The 19,961-nt window shown below is 41.3% G+C and overlaps 1 protein-coding gene across 1 annotated transcript in view; it reads left to right on the top strand.

Annotated features, from left to right (window-relative positions):
• Positions 1-13,418, top strand: part of HTRA1 (HtrA serine peptidase 1) — a 43,531-nt gene extending 30,113 nt beyond the window's left edge. The window contains exons 4-9 of the mRNA XM_081863856.1: positions 5,356-5,550; positions 6,785-6,817; positions 8,445-8,559; positions 8,922-8,979; positions 10,260-10,355; positions 12,702-13,418. Coding sequence (XP_081719982.1) covers positions 5,356-5,550; positions 6,785-6,817; positions 8,445-8,559; positions 8,922-8,979; positions 10,260-10,355; positions 12,702-12,870 — 666 coding nt within the window. The 3' untranslated portion in view covers positions 12,871-13,418. The remainder of the gene's footprint in view (positions 1-5,355; positions 5,551-6,784; positions 6,818-8,444; positions 8,560-8,921; positions 8,980-10,259; positions 10,356-12,701) is intronic.
• Positions 13,419-19,961: the final 6,543 nt, after the last annotated feature.

Below are 19,961 nucleotides of genomic sequence, written 5' to 3'. Positions count from 1 at the left end.
GCCACTCAAGGGAAGGCGAAGACCATGCACGTCTTTGTCCAATCGGCATGGTGTCCAAAAAATTGTTCCTGGCTCCCTTAGAGAGCGACCCTCAGATGACTGAGGTAACTGTACTGTAATTCAGTTGTGACCTGCCAGGTTTTGCTAAACTGCAACTCCCATCAGCCCCAGCAAGCATGGCCTATAGCAAATGGGAGTTCTAGTTCAACAATCTTTGGCAGGACAAAGGTCCCTCACACAGGCCTTAAATAAAGGGAAGCAACTCAACTCTTGGCCCTGCCTGACATTCACTTGTGTCACCTGTCTTTGGCTGCCACTAAATCTGCTTGACACATCTGCTTGTCTGTCTCTGAATTTTCTTCTTGCCCCATTTGCTTCACTAAAATGAAAAGGGATAATAAGTTGTGCATTTTCCCAGTTGTTCAGGAACAGCTGGTAGGTGTGATTTCTTACATGTGTCACCCTGACTTTCCAGTTTATTGAAAACAGGAATGTAAATCCTTGTCTTAAATCCACTGCATCCTCTTCATAACACTGGCTCAGTAAGATGGTTCCAGTTACAGAATTTTAAAAATTATACAGACTGTGTTAGGCATTAAATAGCTCCGCACATCACCGGAACACCGGACAAAGAATCCTAGTGATTTTGTGTGTGTGTGTGTGTACACACACACACCATATTTTTCCGTCTATAAGATGCCCCCATGTATAAGACAACCCTTAGTTTTGGGGACTCCAATGGGGGGAGATGGCCCCCGTGTATAAGACGCCCCCAAATTCTGGACATTATTTTTTAGCTGTGAAATAGAAATACCATATTTCCCAGGTCTCTACATCGCAAGGTGCCCATACGTCTGCTGTCTTTGTGAATTTGTCATCTTGCATGTGTGCATCACATTCCTCTTTTCCTCTTCACTACTGCCCTTTCATCTCCTTGAGATTTGCTTACCACTTTCATCCATAAATTTGTTCTCAATATCACATAATGGATTTGATATCCTGCTGATGCTGTGTTTCACCTCTTCTGCATCTATTAAAAAATAATTGATACTTATTTCCCTTACACGTTTGAGGGTACAAATCAATGTTTTATTCGGTGAGTCATACTTTGGCAACACAGTGTAAAGTAATTTTACTTTTTTGTATAGGATTTCTTCGCTGGTCTGATCTGTTAGACCGTGTGAATGCATTGCAGGCTTGTGAATATACTGACTTTGGAAAGTATATTGTTTTTCTTGGCATCTTTTAAAGGAATAAAATAAGCATTCCTGACTTAATATAGTAAGGGCTGTCTGAGTTTTGGCAGCACTTCTGCTAATAGATTGCTGCCATTTAGTTCAGGCATTTCCCAGGGTTGCCGCTGCTACATGTTTTGCAATTCACTGTCAGCTCAGTGTATGAATTATTCTTTCTGGGAGTGGGGGGGGGGGCGTTGAGGAATCAATACTATTATTTAAGAAAAATAAGATTTATAGAGTTCTGCTCTCTTGTATACTTGTTTATGAATTTTCTGTAAACTTTCAAGCTGTAAGGCAAATAAAAATTAAAGCCACTTTTAATTCCTCACTATAGACATCAGTTTTACTGCAATTATTTCAGGAGCGGACCCTATTTCAGTTTTCTCCATAAGCATCCACAGTAAAGTATTAACTTCTTACAACCAAACTGGCAACATTAATATGGGGGGGGGGGTGCAGTGCTTTCCCGGCCCATGTTCCTGGGAGTTATTTGTGTTTCAGAGGAAGTCCCTATAGGCACCAAAAGGAATTGAAAGTTGCACCTACTTTGGCTTTTAAATTGTTGAAGATAGTTCCCATTCACAAATATACCTTACTTGATTCTGATCTCCACATGCAACCAAATGAAGTTGCAGAATCCCATTGTGATAAATAAACTGCATTTCTTCCTTGTACTTCCTGCAAGTAAAATAACTAGCACATAAGGGGAAAAGATTCTACCCCAGCATACTTCTTGCTGTGCTGGTTTTCTAATCAAAGTCAGTGATGTGGCAGACTTCTAAATTGGAGGCTGGGAGATTAGTACTAGATTTTAGAGTCTGCCTTGACCTATATTAGATTGAATTGGCTCCCTTTGAAGCTGATGTAAGTGAAATCTTGGCGCTGTGGTCTAAACCACTGAGCCTAGGGCTTGCCGATCAGAAGGTGGGTGGTTAGAATCCCTGTGACGGGGTGTGCTCCCGTTGTTCAGTCCCAGCTCCTGCCCACCTAGCAGTTTGAAAGCACGTCAAAGTGCAAGTAGATAAATAGGTACTTCTCTGGTGGGAAGGTAAATTGCGTTTCCGTGTGCTGCTCTGGTTCGCCAGAAGCGGCTTAGTCAAGCTGTCTGCAGACAAACGCTGGCTCCCTCGGCCTATAGAGCGAGATGAGCACCACAACCCCAGAGTCGTCTGCAATTGGACCTAGTGGTCAGGGGTACCTTTATCTTTATTGCCTCACCACATTTCCAAATGCACTGTGGATGCCCCCATCACTATCCTGCTATGCAGCAAACATAAAATCCTGCACTTAATTGAGTGTTGCTGTCCAGGCTGCTGGAAATCTAACCTTGCAATTACTTCTCTTCCTCCATGCCCACAAATGCTGGGTGCAAAGCTTTTGAGACTAACTATTTTAACATCAGCCTTGAGTTTCAGAATTTGAAATAATACGTGCTGGGTCTGTGTTTTATGAACATTACATGAGGCCACACGATAATAGGATGATTAAAGGAAGGAAGGAAGGAGGGGCGCACAGAAAGGAGAGAAACAATGACTGTGGTTTGCTCTGGGCTACATAGTTAAGTCAGTGACTCAGCATGGGGAGGGAGGGCACTTGGAAAGATTTAAATCTAGACATATCCAGGCTTCTTTCATTTACTCATTATATGCTGCTGGAAGGCATTTAATTACCTCCTCTGCTTTAATAACTCTTTGCTACCCTGTCCCTGAATATTGTAAAAAGATAAATTAAAAAGCAAATCATAATTGAAGCTTCCAAAATACTGGGCCTTCCCTGCAAAAAAATATTCTACTCCATATACAGGAGAGAGAGTAATACTGTTTTCAAAAATGTATGCATTGAACAGCTTTCCTGTTTCATTTAAGCAGTCGTGAGGCTGGGATCTATCTCTGTTGTACTCTATAAAACACCATGCACACCTGGTGGTCCTGCTTAAATTAATGGATTAAATAAATAACTTCAAATTAAGTTCCTTCTTTGAAATTGGTGTTTATCAGTTGTCAACAAACTGACTCATATTAGACTTTTAAAAGCACTGTGATATTTTGCCTTTTTTTTTTTAGCTTCAGTTCCCCTTCCTTTGTCATTCAGAATTTATAGTTGCTGTTAATTCTTTTTATGAGGTGGGAGCATTCCTTTGACATGTTTTACTGTAGATTGCTTTCTAAAATGCTAACCACTCTTTGAGTTGATCTAGCAAGCAAGAGACATTTATGACTTGCAATATGATTTCGGATACACAGCCTATGCTGGATTAGGACCTGCATTGGCAAAAGGATTCTGTTCACATGGTTTCTGGTACAGGGATCAGGTATACAGAATTTGGCACTGAACCGGGAACCGTGTGTGCAGAACAAAATGTATTAAGTCATGTCTGCCAATAGCTGCAGCAGTGATTACCTTTGCAAACCATTCCCCTTTCCCCACCTTTCCCAAACAAGTGGTAGCTGCTAGTTCTATTAATTGCTTAGGCAATTAGACATGAATGAAAGTCCACTGCTGTGCATGCATAACTCTGGGTAGCACCTATATCACTCTAACACAACACAGAGTTTTTATCCTAATCTGAATTTTTTTGGCCCTTTTGGCCTTTTGGGTATTTTTTTTATCTATTCCCATTCTAAGAACCTTTGCAAAGGTAAGGCTTAAATTACACCACTCTGTGCTGTTTATGCAAATGTATTCCTGGTTATTGTTCATGGAAGAGGCACTTGTAATGCAAATGAGCATTTCCCCCCATGTAGCACTCCAGGTGTCACAATATTTGTGCTCTTTGACTTAACTTTAGAATTCAACAGGATTTCCAAAAAAGAAAAAGGGAAGGCCGCCTTTACCTTACATAAATTGATGATGACTGCCATGTTGAGGAATAAGAGGAAACTGACAAATGAGCGTCTCACACATGTTCATTTGAGGATTTCTGCCTTAAAATGCCTTAAACAAAAGATGCAGAACTTGGTCTCTTCTGGAAACTCTCTGTACATGACACATTCTGTGTTTTATAACATCTGCTGAGGAAGGGAGTTTTGCAGCTGATTTTGTTTTAACCCCAGAAAGAGAAGGCTAACTCTTTCCAGAAGGCATGTTGAATCCCACAGATGATCTTGAGCCAAGTCATACAGTACTTGACTTTGAACTAGTGTTTCACCAATATTGGCCCAGGCTTGAAGACTCAGCACAACTGCAAATAATTGCATTACTCACCAACTATTTATTATATAGCTCGTTTTCTTGCCAAAAATAACCCGAAGCTATGAAAATATGTCTCTGTCTCTCAGGAGATCTATTACACTTATCAGGGTTTGATCTGATAGATGAATCGCTTTAGACAGATCATAGAAAACATTTTGTTTCAGGATTCCCACCCCCCTTCTCTCTGCCTCAACATAATATTTCCCTGCTTTAGAAGTTTTGTGGAGATTAACAATAAGTGCTATGCTTAGGGTGTTCCAGTTAAGGGTGAACTGGCCTATAAATAATGCTAATTTATATCTCTAAATGGATGGACATATTCATTTGTGAAAGATGTCTGCAAGAAATACATTAGTTTAAAAGGATTAGATTAATATTTTATGACTGGCTATATACTTAGTTTGCTGATTTGCTTTTTTTTAGCCACGTCAATGGGCACAGCAGTGGAAAGGACTTTGTGAGAGATGGGGCCCTTGGCAGTGATCAGGGCTCCAAGAGGGAGAAGTGCCATCGCTTTAGCATTTCTACTGAGACAGCAACATATCCTGAGCCAGTGGTTGTACTTGGCTACTGCTGAACCAGCAACTGGGCCTTTTTGCATTTGCTTCCCCTTAAACAGTTCATTAATCAGACAGTAGAGTTTGCCCCTCCTCAGAATTTACCTGGACTTTTCTATTCTCCTTCCCTTTATTTGTCTCCTCTTGTGCTTCTAACTGACAAACAGTATACAATGCAAAATTAAAATACTATGCTAGAAGTGTCATTAATATTACTTAATTGTTTAATTGTTTAAAGTTGCCATTACATTTACCTGATATAGGAGGAAAGCTGGCTGTGCTTATATCTTGATTCATTGTTCAAGTTACTATTTAAGTTGCTTGAGTTGCTATTGACTAATGATTATTTTGACCCTCTCTATTCTTAGGGGAAGTTGCCAGTCCTTTTGCTCGGACGTTCAGGAGAGTTACGGCCTGGTGAATTTGTAGTTGCAATTGGAAGTCCATTTTCTCTTCAAAATACCGTGACTACTGGAATTGTTAGCACCACCCAACGAGGAGGCAAAGAACTGGGACTTAGAAACTCTGATATGGACTACATCCAAACGGATGCAATTATCAATGTAAGTCACTTTCCACAAAGCCATTCTCTTGCACTCATGGTTCTCATCTCAAAATACATTCAGGTTCTGTTGCTGCCTTGTCATTCATCCCTATAAAGTTGATGCATTAGGATTGGCCAAAATTGTTTCTTGGAACATGCAAAGGAAGCAATTTGCAGTGATCTTTCTGGTTGCTCTTTAAAGAGACATTTATTATTATTATTATATTTAGCTGAATTCTCTTAGAATTATTAAGTGCAGGCAATGTTCATCAGCGGTCTTTAAAGATCCATCAAAGAGTTTGCCAAAATATCACGTTGCTGTTCTTTTGTTGGCTTTTTTAAAGAGACAAGCTAGTTTTTGGACTAATAAGACATCAACTTTTAGTGCTTCTTCTGCTAGCCTTGAGAGAACAGGTAATTCTCATGGAGAATTCTCGGTCTAATTCTCAGAAAGTTGTGCTAACTTCCTGTAATCTAGGAGTGTACAGAATTAAGAAAACAGACATATTTTCCTAAGCTTCGTTAGCAAGGCCATCAAATAAAGGAATCAGTGTCTAGCAGTTCTTAGACTAAAAGAGAGGCAAAGGTGACCAGGAACTTTACTGGAAAAAAACAGAAGCTCTAGGCATGTTTAAAGAAAAGCATCAAAATTATCACTGAAATTTAGTGGTCTTTCGGATAAAAGAATACTAGGTAAAAGACCTCCCTGTCTTGTTTTATTCAATGAATGGCAAAACTGAATCCCCTGATTTAAGTACCTCCACACAGGAGACCTTTATTTTGGCTGCTATGGTAGTTTGTTTGGTCTGTGGTGTGCTTTGGCAAGCCTTCCATATCAGCCCCCTTTGAACTCCCTGTTCCTTCTCCAAGATCTTGGCTTCATGCTTTTGTGCCCTTCCGCGCATGAGATTGCATGTGCTACAGTTAAAGCAGTCTGCATTTTCTTTCAAAGTGTCATGCATTGATCGTAAAGGGTTTTCTTTTCTCCAGCCTGACAATACTGGAGGGGGTCTGTTAATCCTTAGCCCGCCATTGCAAAGTTTAGGCATTCTAGGCTACAGAAACTATATCAAGTTTATTCCATCCATGTTTGTATAGTAACCTCTCCATAAGAGACTGCTGTGCATAAATGAATGTGAACCCCTCTCTCCCAGAATGTTTTGTGTAGCAACTCTATTTCAAAATGTAAAGAACTGTTGTAAATGGGGGGGAAAGAAAGATTAAATACATTTTTTCTTCTTCTAAATTTACAGTATGGAAACTCTGGAGGACCTTTAGTAAACCTGGTAAGAGTTCCTTTCTAATAGTACTTCTAACTGGTGTTTTGGATTTTACTATTGATTCTCTTGCCTCTCTCCCATCCCTTTTCCCCATATTGGTAGAGGAAGGGTAACAAGTGCCTGTACAAACATCAGACTCATTAATCACTCTTTAATGTTGGTGCTGGTAAATGGTGTGATGCTCTTGGAGTTCAGTATTCAAAACATTTACTGTGTGCCTATTTCAAAATGAACGTAATACGTAGCATATTTTCTCAGTGAATAATAATATTCTTTAGGATCTTATTTCCACCCTGCTCCGAACTAGGCATATAAGCAGACTCCCTGTGTCAGTTTCTTATGTTTACCGCATGGTTCTCTCTACCAGCATGTTAGCAATATGATTCTGTGTAAGTCAGAATTAAGCCCCCAAGGGAGTCAAAGGGATGCTGACCCTTCTGGTATTAGTTTGTGATATTTCAGTGCCACTGTCTGCATAGCCAGTGGACTGTGAGCAACTCAAAAGCTTGTGTGGTACAAGAACATGGAAGACTTGTATTCTAATGCCATGAATAAGACACTGTCTGTTGGCTTTGCTTTGTTTTGGCAAAATGGAAATAGTAGAGATTGGCTTCACAAAATTGATGAAATGTATTATCAAGATTTGGAAACCCCATTCTGTGAGGCAGTGAAAAGTTTTGCATAAATAGTGGCACATGAAGAAGTTCAGCCAGTTCTTTTTAACATGCTAGTTTGACAGATAAACGGATTAGAGTCCTCTGAGGATTGCCTTGACGCCATCGTTGAAGTCTTCTGGTTTTTGTGTGTGACTTCACATTTTCCTCCATTGAAGGCTATTTGGCAGCTTTGGCAAAATTATTGTTGTTAAAAAGAAAGTTTTCTGTGTCATATCCTTTAATAGAACTATTGTTTACTCCAAAACCAAACAGTCAAAATACCTGTAAGGTTCTGTCCATTTTGATTAAGAAAGAAATAAATAAAAACTCCATTTAGTCCAGCTATGATGATGGACTACTTTCTTTTTATTATTATTTCAGTGCAACAGAGTCCCTTAAAGCAAACATGTTGAGTAAGTCTTGTTGGAAAAATAAATCTTGAAACCAGTTGAAGGAAAGTTTTTTGGTTAGTTTAAGAGAAAGTATCAAGCTGTTGTGCAGAGCATATTTTTGCAGCTAGAAAAGACTGGGGCGATGCCTGATCTCATAACCAAGTCGTTCCCTTGAGTAGAACTGTCTGTCCTGGTTTGCAACAGCTGTCTCAACTCTTGGGCAGTAATGTCCCAGCTCTGCTACCTGACTTTGAAGATGCCAGGAATCGAACGTGGAGCCGTATGCATGGAAGCATGTCGCATTGAGCTTGCTTGTCTTGATGTTAAACCCTGGTCCTTTCACACTCAGGAGTCTCAAAGTGGGTGGGGAAGAAAAAGAGTGAAGGATGCTTTCACCCAAATGAAAGCGGGGGGGGGGGGGCAGATTTAATTTTCCAGGGTACATTCAGTTCATGATCAGTTTAGGAACAGGGAACTATGACAAAGAGATCACATGCAAGGTCAGCAGCTCAGATTAAAGTGTGATAGAAATTGCAGTCTTTATTTGGGCCGCTCATGCTTACTTAATTATTCACACTACTGCAGGATGGTGAAGTGATTGGTATTAATACTCTGAAAGTCACTGCTGGGATTTCCTTTGCAATACCATCAGACAAAATTAAAAAATTCCTCACTGAGTCACACGACCGACAAGCTAAAGGTACTGTACTATACTGGTAAAGTAAACCTTCAGTCCTATATACATTTACATGAGAATAAGTTCCACTGAATTAGTTCAATCCTACATATATCTGCTCTGAAGTAAGAGCCATGCTACACAGCATACAAAAGTCACAGCACTTCAGACTTCAGGAAAAGATTCTCCCACCAGCAGATCTTTCACCCTTGTGTGCTGGTTTATTATAATATTGTTTATGTGAGGTAGTGTTCAACAATACTACTTCCCACTTATATTCTGAAGTGGTATCTCCCACATCATTCTGCTTCATTGGGGCAGAATGTCTCCTGTTCAGATGGGAAAGGCGAATCAGAATAAATGCTACATTTTCCTTCACAAAACAGGAAAAGCTGTAACTAAGAAGAAATATATTGGCATACGGATGATGTCTCTTACTCCTAGGTAAGTTTAAAAATTACTGTGGGTGTTTCTGGACAAGGAATATACTAGCCTGGAACTGCAACTCTTTGTTGACACCAGGCCTGCTGGCTTGGCCCCAGGACCATGTGTGCTTGGGGCTGCACACGCCATGGGCACAGATGTGTCCAACATCAGCACACCCCGTAGCATGCTGATGTCATATGCGCACGTACATAAGTGGGCATGCTGACATCAGACATGCAGGACCCCACGGCATGCACGGCCCCAGCGCAAAAAAGTGTGGGTGCCCAGCCCCATCATGGGGAATGTTGTGGGGGCTGGAGCACCCAGGGCTCCCCACCCACCCAGAGCCTATGGTTGACACACTTTTATGGGGGAGTCACACGACGTCTCCTCAAAATGCTGCCCTCCTTTGTTTTCTCCATATGGCTTCCATCTTTTTTTAAACCATTGAAAGCCTTCTTTCCCTCTTTCTTAAATACAATGTCTTTGATGAGTGGACAAAGAAAAGGTGTATTGAGGCAGGAGGAATGGTATACTGATGATATGGTTGCTACTGCTTCACCATTTCCTGTTTGCATGGTCCCTTTATCCATTACTTTTCAATGAGAGTTTTGCCAGCTCTGAGGCGCTGCTGAGGGAAAGATCAGCTGGAAACTCTTTACATCATATATTTACATCATAACAATTGTTTATTATTGGATCATTATGTGTCTCCATTCATGTTCTGGATGATTTTCATTTATTTTAAATTTTCAGTTCACTTACATTTTGCGGGTGGGGAGGACATAGTTGGACCCTTGTTTATTTTTCTGGATTACCATTGCCATACACTGCAGCCCATTTTTAAAATTTGCAAAGCCAATGGACAGATGGTTTTCATCTTTTCCCTGGCAATTGTTAAGTAGCAGAGCTACTTAACAGAAGAGCTAGAGTCTGATATTCAGAGACATACAAAGAGTTTACAAAATCTGCCAAAGAAAGGAGAAAACATTCTCTGCTTGCAAGCCTCAGATGCTTTCTTAAACTCAAAGGCTTAGGACATTTCTAGATCTAAAGCAATACTGATTTCAAAAACCAATATAATTGCAAAACGAACAAATTGGTAAGGCAAAATTTCCTGTGCACTTCTACCCAGAATAATGTTTCTCAATGGCGGCGGCATATTTTTCTTTCTTTCTTTAGACTTAGGAAATTTGCACAGGTTACGTCAAAAGTAAAAGAGTGGCCTCTATGTTGTCTTGTTTTGCTTTTCTGGAAATATGTTTCTTATTTAACTTGATTGGGTTTGTTTTTCCTAGCAAAGCTAAAGAACTGAAGGAGCGCCATAAAGACTTCCCTGACGTCATTTCTGGAGCCTATATTATTGAAGTAATTCCAGATACACCAGCTGAGGCGTAAGTTAAAGAACCCCTTTTATTCAAGAACCTGCACCTATTCACTTAAAGGATAAACACCTAGCAGGCCTTTAACTATGCTGTTTAATGGCAGGAAAGTTCTTACCCTCAGATGACATCTGCCTGCTATTTCAGGAAATCTGTTGGTTTCCCAATACCATAAATCTAGAAGATGATTTTTGCCATTTTACCATTTGTTAGAGACTTGAGCAATATTTAGAAGAGCGAGGGAGACTAATAGACTGTTTTTCCCAGCTGCTATGCTTATGCAGTTGCAAAAAGTTCACATGGCAGGATCCCAAAAGCAAGCCCACAGTTGTCCCAAAGCTGGGAGCTGACCCAGCAGTTGCCCTTATCACTGCTGCACTCAGTACTTGGGTACGGCTACGGTATCATGTGATTGTGTCATGCAGTCGCTGCTGGAACAGGGTGAAAGTTGTAGCTACTGGAGTTCCTTGTGTAACAAGAATAATAATTTGTAGATATTATTTGCATAGCATTTTCACGGGGCTCCTGATAGCACTGAGCTCTGCAAAGTAGACCAGTGCTTCTTTTAAGTTTCCTGTTCCCCTGCTTCTCGCAGCCCACACCTGAACTGTAAAGAAGTCAAGATGGGGTGGTAGCTCTTTGCAGGTCCCATAGCAGGGAGAGACAAAGCAACATCGGTTTACGGTGGTCTCCGCCGCCTGTTCCGCCTCCTCCTCTGCCTCTCCTGGTCCTCTTCCCTGCAAACGATCCACACTTGTCCTCAACGCTCATCCTCTTGATCCAATGCTCCTTCGTCACAGCCCTTTTGGCAGTGCAGCCTGCTCTTATGCCCCACAGGTGGCCTCCTGGGGCGCTGTGCTCACTAGGTCTGCCAGTAAGGCACAGCCCACATCTCTGGGGCCATCTCTGGCCCATTCAAATTTGGCAGGCAATCCTGCCAGCCTCTGACACCAGCCGAGGCCAATAGAGACCATGCAGGGCTGAATTCCTTCCCTCCTCTGTTCTTGCGGCCACGCTTGGCCTCAACAGTCACCACCATTGGAATACAGTAAGCACTCTTTTTTCCAGTGGTGGAATGTTCTCCCCAGGGAGACTTGCCTGGCACCTTCATTACATTTCTCTTCTTCCGGAACCTTTGGCTAATTAAACAATCTATGGCCTTTTAAATGGGGGTGGGGTGGGAAGTTATTATTTTTGTTTGTTATTATGTTGTGCATTTTTGTGATTTTATATTGTAAACAGCCCTGTGTTCTTTGGATGAAGGAATAGAAATAATAATAATAATAATAATAATAATAATAATAATAATAATAATAATATAAATAGATAGATAGATAGATAGATAGATAGATAGATAGATAGATAGATGATAGATAGATAGATGATAGATAGATAGATAGATAGTACCCTTCTCTTGACCCATAGGCACATATTTCAAATCCTTGTGACCCCCATGCTCATTTCTTAAAAGGGGGGGGGGGGTTCTGTGCCTCGTTGTTGCACAAGTAGCTTGAAATCACCAGTAATTTAATGCATGCAATTTAAATGTTTTTATTTGTCCTGCATACTATGCTTGTTTTCATGGAGCTGCAATAAGAGAGAGTGAAATAAAACTTTCTCACTTTCACTTTGGTGTTCCCCCTTAAGCATCATAAAATGGCAGTCCGTACAAGAACTTCTGTGGGGAGGGGGAAAACACTTCTGAAAGAAGTGCTTGTGTAAGGCATTTCTCTGCATGAGACAGTAGCTTGTGACTGCTATAAACTGATTATGTTTAGGGGTTGAATCATGTCTCATCCCGCTAGCTGGGTTAATGTTTCCATAACTCGGAGCCAGAATTTGTCTACAAGAAAGGGCAAGATGATACAGGGAGAAAGATGCTGTATCCTCTTCATTTTCCTTAATGCTGTCAATGACTTCTGCCAACTCTGTTCAAACAGCACCATCCAGCTTGATATATGGATTTATTCTTGCTGAATAAGCTCAACTTTGATTTTTCTGTCACCATTGAATGCACATAGGTTAGAGTAAGGAGAGGAGCTAAGACTACACCACCTAGAGAGCATGTGAAATCTATTTTGTGTAGTAGCACAAAGGAACTAGAAAGGCAAAACTTTCTAAAAAGGATCTAGAAAGGCCCCAGCTTTTCAGAACATGTTCCTGCCATTTGTCCTTTTGAATAGCTTCTCTCTCTAGGTCTCTCTATCTCTCTGTCTGTCTCTCATCACCTGTTTTGCTAAAGATCTGTTGTATTCTTGCTTAAGAGTTGTGGGTTTGGTATCTTGGGGATGGCTGTTACAGAAAGCAGATATGTTTCTTGCAGTTGAAGTAATTATTTTCCACCTCTTTGTATTTCAGCGGAGGCCTGAAAGAAAACGATGTGATTATAAGCATCAATGGGCAACCAATACTCTCTGCCAACGATGTCAGTGACATTATCAAAAAGGACAATACACTCAGCTTGGTAGTACGTAGGGGCAATGAAGACATTATTTTAACAGTGATACCTGATGAAATTGACCCTTAAGTAGAAACATGAGCTGGATTTCATGTTATCTGTTAATAGCAAGCAGTGGACTGCTTATATTATCTCTGTGCTGGTACAGGAAACATTAGACTTTTGACCAACAACCTGCATGTTCAGTGGAAATGTATTGGCCAATAAAATAATTTTCATGTAGTTCTGAGGTACAAAACCGATGCAATCTTCAAGATGATACTTCTGTTCTCTATGTATGCTTTTTATTATCTACAGGCTGCTCCTTTTGTTAATGTTATTTCTGTGGTCAACATCTGATCCCACCTACGTTGCAAATGTATTATTACTTTGAACCAAGGCTTTCCCAAAGTTAAACCACAACCAAACCATACATTGCATTGGTGGTCCCCCCCCCCAATAGCTTTAGTCTTCCTGGAAATACAACTGTTTATATGAGTGACAGATGACTAACATGTTTGAAATGCTCACTTGTACACACGCAGCCCGAATGATATTTCCTTACTGAACCCATGCTGATTTTTTTTAAAAAAAAGAATACTTGTTTTCCTAGTTTAATTAAAATATTTCCAACAGTATTGTTGTTTGTGTTTTCCTTGATGAAAATTTATTTCTGGAAGAATGTTTTTTTCTTTTTCTTTCATGATGCCTCCTTGACCTAAATTCAATGCACTGCATATAGAGATAAATAATTTCATTACATATCCTGGCAGATACAAATGGCTTATGTACAACTTCCAAACTCACCTCTCTTCACTGTACTCAAAGACTGATGTTAAATTTTTAGAACCACGTTTGTCACATTGATGTGGGTCCCACATTGTGAAGTGGGTCCTTAGCGAGCCCTATGAAGGATTGTCTCAGATTGCAATTTTGTGCATTTAGAAAGAATGCTAAGTGTGTAGTAAAGCTTGTGTTTACTACTGCCCATGGCATGGTTTGTTTGTTTTTTGCTATGGATTTTATTAAATTGATTTAAGAATATGAGAGGAGCCCTGCTGGACCAGACCAGAGGCCTATTTGGCCTAGCATTTTGCTGCACAGTGGCCTCCCAGGTGCCTATGAGAAGCTGAAAGCAGGACATCAGTGCAAGAGCCCTCTCTCTCTTATGCTCCCCAGCATCTAGCAAAGCATTCAAGTCAGTGGTGATCATTATACCCTGCAGTAGCGAATTCCATAGTTGTAACCATGCATTGTGTGAAGAAGTATTTCCTTTTGTCTGTCCCGAATCTCCCTTGATGATCAGGCCGACCACGGATTGTGATTTTATTTTTTTTACATAATATCGCTATTGAATTAATGTGCTGCATATGCATAGATTGACCTTAGTAGTTAAATGAGCATTCAGCCTGTGGCTCATTCTAGATTTAGAAGGCCATTCATGTGATGATTCAGTCAATGCATATTAATGTAAGCTTCAAAAGGCAATGTACTGAACTGCAGGCACTGCAGATTCGTTCTAACAATGCGCAGCTTACAACGGCAGTCCTTTACACCCAGTGCCATGCTTCTGGAACAGCAGTTTTCCAAGAGTGCACTGTGGTTGTGCAAACAAATGGAAACTTGTACTATAAGAGACTTCTGAATGCTGTGTCCCTAGTAGGTTCATACACTCTTAATAGGCTGTGCTGCTCCAGTTCACCCATCACATGCCAAGCAACTGGAAGTCAGATCCTGTAGCTAGAGGCAACTCTCCCTCTGAAAGCAGCTTTGCAATTGCACTCAGATTGGATTTTATTGCATTGACATATGATTGCACAGGTGCAGAGACCCTCTTTGTCTGTCTGCCTTCCTCTGCTTTTTAACACCTAATTAATTCTCCTTTGAAACTGACAGTCCGTGACTCAGTATGCTGACTAATGTAATAGGATTCTTATTCCATGCTTTGCCATTTCAACTACATAACACAAACATTTCACACACTAGGAGGATGTCTGGATAGAGTGTTGCTTTGCTGCTCTCGACGTGGTGGGACATGCCTTCCTTGTGATCCTATAATGCACTGATGGAGAGATGGCAAATAGGACAGGTTTTTGTTTTTTTAATCAGTGAATCAGTTCCAACCCTGTGGTTCATACCTAAAAGCACCCTGTAAGTTGTTACACTTAGCATCTATTTTCTTCCTAATCATGCTATTATTATTAGCTAAAAAAGGTAAAGGACCCCTGACAGTTAAGTCCAGTCGCAGACGACTCTGGGGTTGCGGCGCTCATCTTGCTTTACAGGCCGAGGGAGCCGGCGTTTGTCCGCAGACAGTTTTTCCTGGTCATGTGGACAGCATGACTAAGCCGCTCCTGGCGCAACGGAACACCGAAACCAGAGCACTGCACAGAAATGCTGTTTACCTTCCTGCCGGAGCGGTACCTATCTACTTTTTGGTGTGCTTTCGAACTGCTAGGTTGGCAGAAGCTGGGACCGAGCAACGGGAGCTCACCCCGTCATGGGGATTCAAACCACCGACCTTCTGATCGGCAAGCCCAAGAGGCTCAGTGGTTTAGACCACAGCGCCACCCGCGTCCGACCAAGGTTCATATTATGACAATGTATCCAAACAGTAACAGTTTGGGAATTTGCTCTTTTGGTCAGGATTAGTCTATCATATGACTTGGCTTTTAATCTTTCTGTGCCTTTTCTGAGGAGCCTGGGTTCATCCTATGGTTTGAATTTTTCCACTGGTAAGAGCACAATGGGATCTGTGCATATATTTTGAAAGAAAGATGGAGAGAATCAAGGAAGTAACAGGAAACGCTTAGAGAACAACCTATATTGCCACCTAGTGGGCAATAGATTGTCTTTCACTAGGTGTTTTGGCAATACCTGTAGTTCATTGTTCCTCTGAGTTACTTGTAAGTAACTTGGGTAAAGCTTAGCTTTCTTTACCCAGTCAGGTGCTCTCTTCATCCCTGACCATTGTCCATGTTGTCTGGGGCTGATAGTTTCTTACTGTGAGACCTGGCTGCTGGATGAGATGGGTCCTTCACCTGATCCATCAGGTGCTTGTTACATTATCCTTGGAGTTGTCCCAAATGTCTGTAGTGTGCCAGACTTAGAGGACTGTAGCATATTAATTATTGTAGGTGAAGCAATGTGTCATTTATGATTTGCATGTCTTTGACATGTGTAAATTGTGGATTCCAGAAGGGTAGCCCTGTAGATGTTTTTGGAAGCACAATTAAAAATCCTGTGGTACCTGATATTTATTTCAGCACAAAGTTTCCATAGGCAAGAGCCTACCTACTTCATTGTACACAGCATCTGATCATTCCTCAGATGAGGAAGGCAAAGGGATAAATGAATCTACCAGTCTTGGGGAGAAATCTAGAATGAAGCACAAGTGTTGTTAGGTTGCATGATGGTCAGATGTGTTAAGCTAAAACCATAAGAAGGTTGAATGCACACGTTCAAAAAGAGACCACTTTTGAATTTTCTTTCTGAGACTACATTTGCAGCTATTCTAGGCCAGTTAACTTTTAGATGGCTGAGGTTTTAGATGGCCAAATAAGCCCTGGGTGATACAGTGGTACCTCGTGTTATGTACTTAATCCGTTCCAGAGGTCTGTTCATAACGGGAAACTGCTCATAACATGAGGCGCACTTTCGCTTATGGTGTCTCCCGCTGCTGCCACGCCGCTGGAGCACAACTTCTCGCATCCCGAGGCAAAGTTCACAACAAGGGGCATCTACTTCCGGGTTAGCGGAGCGTGTAACCTGAAGCATACATAAGGGGGACGGTACATAACACGAGGTACTGCTGTATTCTGTGTTAGTGATACTCATGGTAGACCCAATAAAATAGATGAACAAGTAACTTAAGACTGTTGATTACAACATGACTTAGTTTGATATCACTCCCTATATTTATTGGCTGACTGCATAGCTAAGTGTTTAATCTGACGTATTGCAAGTATTCCATTGCTTGCTTGAAGTGGAAAATGATACTAGTCAACATATTTGAAACTGTATTGATTGTTCCCTGTAATAGTGCTGGTATTTACTCTAAAACTCCAGACCAGTCTAGATTGGGTAGTAGTTTCTCCTTTCTTTGCATGGCTGAATCATCATTGCTGACTCACCATGTCATCCACACTGATTGAACAGCCAGTGTTACTTGCCTGAAAACTAGACAGATGCTAGTTGGCTTCAGCTACTGGTGGTTTAACAGCCTCAGCCCAGCTCCATTTAGTAGCCATCTATAGCTTCCATTGGCTTTCTAGTAGTGGAGAACAACTTTATATGCCAGACTTATTGCCACCCCAGCACAAAATTCTCTTCTAAATCAAAACTAAATCTTCTCTTAATCACAACCAGGATAGCAGTGTCTCAGCTGAAAAGTAGAACTGGTTGGAAAAATGTGCTCAGTGGTACATTTCATTAGTCATGTACATTGATATTGCAAATTAGTAAAGCAGTAGGATTTGCCAGTTCTTAATGTCTCTGCAGAGCCCTGCAGATGATTTCCATTTCTTTTCCTGACTCTTGACAGGCCCCTACACAAAAACCCTTCTCAACCACCATTTCCTATTTCTCTGACTCAGTGATATACAGTGATGCAGTGGATGCTGTAAATTATCCCTACAAAATGTGAAAATGCAAGAGGAAGTTCATCTATAGGCCAACATGTCTGGGATGTAGTTGTAGAATGTGAAGGTTGAGGCTCTTTTGTGTGCGCTGGAATAGTGAAGCTTGGAGAGGATATCTGCGGTGAGGAATCCTGGGGACTGAATAACTAGGATGAAGCTACAGATAGGTAGCCGTGTTGGTCTGCCATAGTCAAAACAAAACAAATTCCTTCCAGTAGCACCTTAAAGACCAACTAAGTCAGTTCTTGGTATGAGCTTTCGTGTGCATGCACACTTCTTCAGATACACACAGGATGAAGCTAGTTAAGGTTGAATGGAAGAAGGAAGGAAGGAGTTGCAGGCTAAGAGAGAATGCGAGAACACTAGGTCTTAGGAGTATGACTGTGGAGGGAAGGGAGCACTTCATCTTGTGCACCAAGACTAATCCATCTTGTGCACCAAGACTAATCCATCCAAGCTGTAAGTGACTACACAAGCCCTTTCTGTAAATGTTTATCTCAAGGCCTTTCATATTCATTCTATACATGTGCATGTTTTGCCACCGTGCCTTAGATAATGCAAAATCTTCAGCACTCTGAACTTGACTTATATCAATGGAACGATGGCACACAGATTGCAATGTACATACAAGAAAGTATTTTTTTTAAAAAAACCACACAAACATATCTAATCACTGTACAGATGCCATCAATAATGTGATAAAGCATATATCTGAAGCCATGCAGCAGTTCAGATGGCATAAGTTCAGGATCTGTGAATGGAGATCTGTGAATGGCCATCACGTGAGCACCAGAGTCCTCTTACTTCCTGTAGTTTCCAGCAACTGATATTCGGACACATTACTGCCTCCAACTGTGAAGGCAGAGCATAGCCATCACAGCTAGTAGCCATTGATAGCCGTCTCCTCCATGAATTTCTCTAATCATCTTTTAAGTCAGACCATTGATCCTTCTAGCTAGGTAAGCAGGGGGTGACGGCAGCCTAGCCTCCAATGGAAGGGAGTTCTACAATCTGGGAACAAAACAAAATAAAAAAATTCCTTCCAGTAGCACCTTAAAGACCAACTGAGTTAGTTCTAGGTATGAGCTTTCGTGTGCATGCACACTTCTTCAGATGAACACCCACCAAGAAGGCCCTCCCTCATGTCCTCTATGACTGAACTACGACCTTTTGCCATATGGCTCTGATGTAGCTAGACATGGCCTCTTGAGAGCAATTGAGCATGAGTTCGTCTCTGTAGGATAGGGTGGTCCACCACTCCAGCATCAGCCCTGTGGGGTAGTCTAGTAGCCTTGGGGAACCCATCCTTATCCTTTTTCTCTACAGCCACCACCCATTTACATATCACCTAGGGCCAGGGGCACAGAATTCCAACTGCCTTACAGTGGTCTCCTGTATGTAGGGGAACAGCCATCTGAATCCCAGGTTTCCTGCTTGGCCATTTCAGCCCCTTTCTCTCTCCTAGGCACCTTAAGAATTAGTAGCACAATTCAAGTAGCTGAAGCCACATGGGAGGTTAATCAGCCCTTAAATGTAAAAGGGAAGGGGAGTGGAGAAGTAGCAAGTGTGCAGCTCACAACTGAAACAAAACAACATACCATAATATTGGTCTTACCCTATTGCAAACTGACATTGCAGAACTTAGTCCCAATGGTCACCTCCCGTGCTGGAAGCTTCAGCTATCATTTGCAGGTTGAGGGTTCAAGCAGGACAAGGATGTATGACCGCAGTCCATCTGAAAGGGTTTCTTACCTATGTTGGTTCTGACTAACAGCCGGCGCTTTCCAGCCAGTCATAAGTCATGTCAGATTTGGCAGGCAGAGTTTCAACATTGAGGGGCTCAGGGAGATGGTAGACACCTCCTGGTCACAGATAACTTTTGGGAGCAGGGGGTGAGGGTTATCAATGGTAGGAATTGCCAACAGAATTTCTTGATCTCCTTGCTAGAAGGGATTTTTTAAGGAGCTTTGTGTGTTTAAGGAGGGATCTGCCTTATTCTCTAAGCATAATAGAGGGCCCAGAGACCAGGCTTTGGCAGATCCATGACTAACTGCTTTCATTTGTTTCCATTTGACTTAGTTATATGACTAACTTTAGCTGGAGTGAGGCACATGTTAGAATTAAGAAGAGGCCTTCTATTTCACTTTTTTAAACAAACATGGATCATACAGGAATGCCATCAACCAAGTACAGCAGAGCAACCCATCAAACAACAGTGCTATACTCTACTCTAAGCAGACAAGGGTTGTTGCTAGGGAGCCTTTTCTGATGTGCTGGATTCTATAACGAATGTGTTTCTCAATTATTCTTGTGGAGGCATGCTTTGCCAGAACTGAAAATCTATGCTGTTTTTTCTTTTAAAGAAAAGATATGTGAATAAGTGCTGGCAGGAAACTAGTATTCTGTTCATGGATCTTTCCAATGTGATTACTTCCATGTGTTTGCCTCAGAAACTATTCACGTGGAATAAGAAGTTGACTAAACTGTAGACTAAGCAGTTACAGATAGGTAGCCGTGTTGGTCTGCCATGGTCAAAACAAA

Source organism: Podarcis erhardii, assembly GCF_964252035.2.
Source record: "Podarcis erhardii genome assembly, chromosome: 5".
NCBI lineage: Eukaryota > Metazoa > Chordata > Lepidosauria > Squamata > Lacertidae > Podarcis > Podarcis erhardii.
The sequence above is the reverse complement of the archived record's forward strand: the minus strand, read 5'-3'. Positions and strand labels throughout refer to the sequence as shown.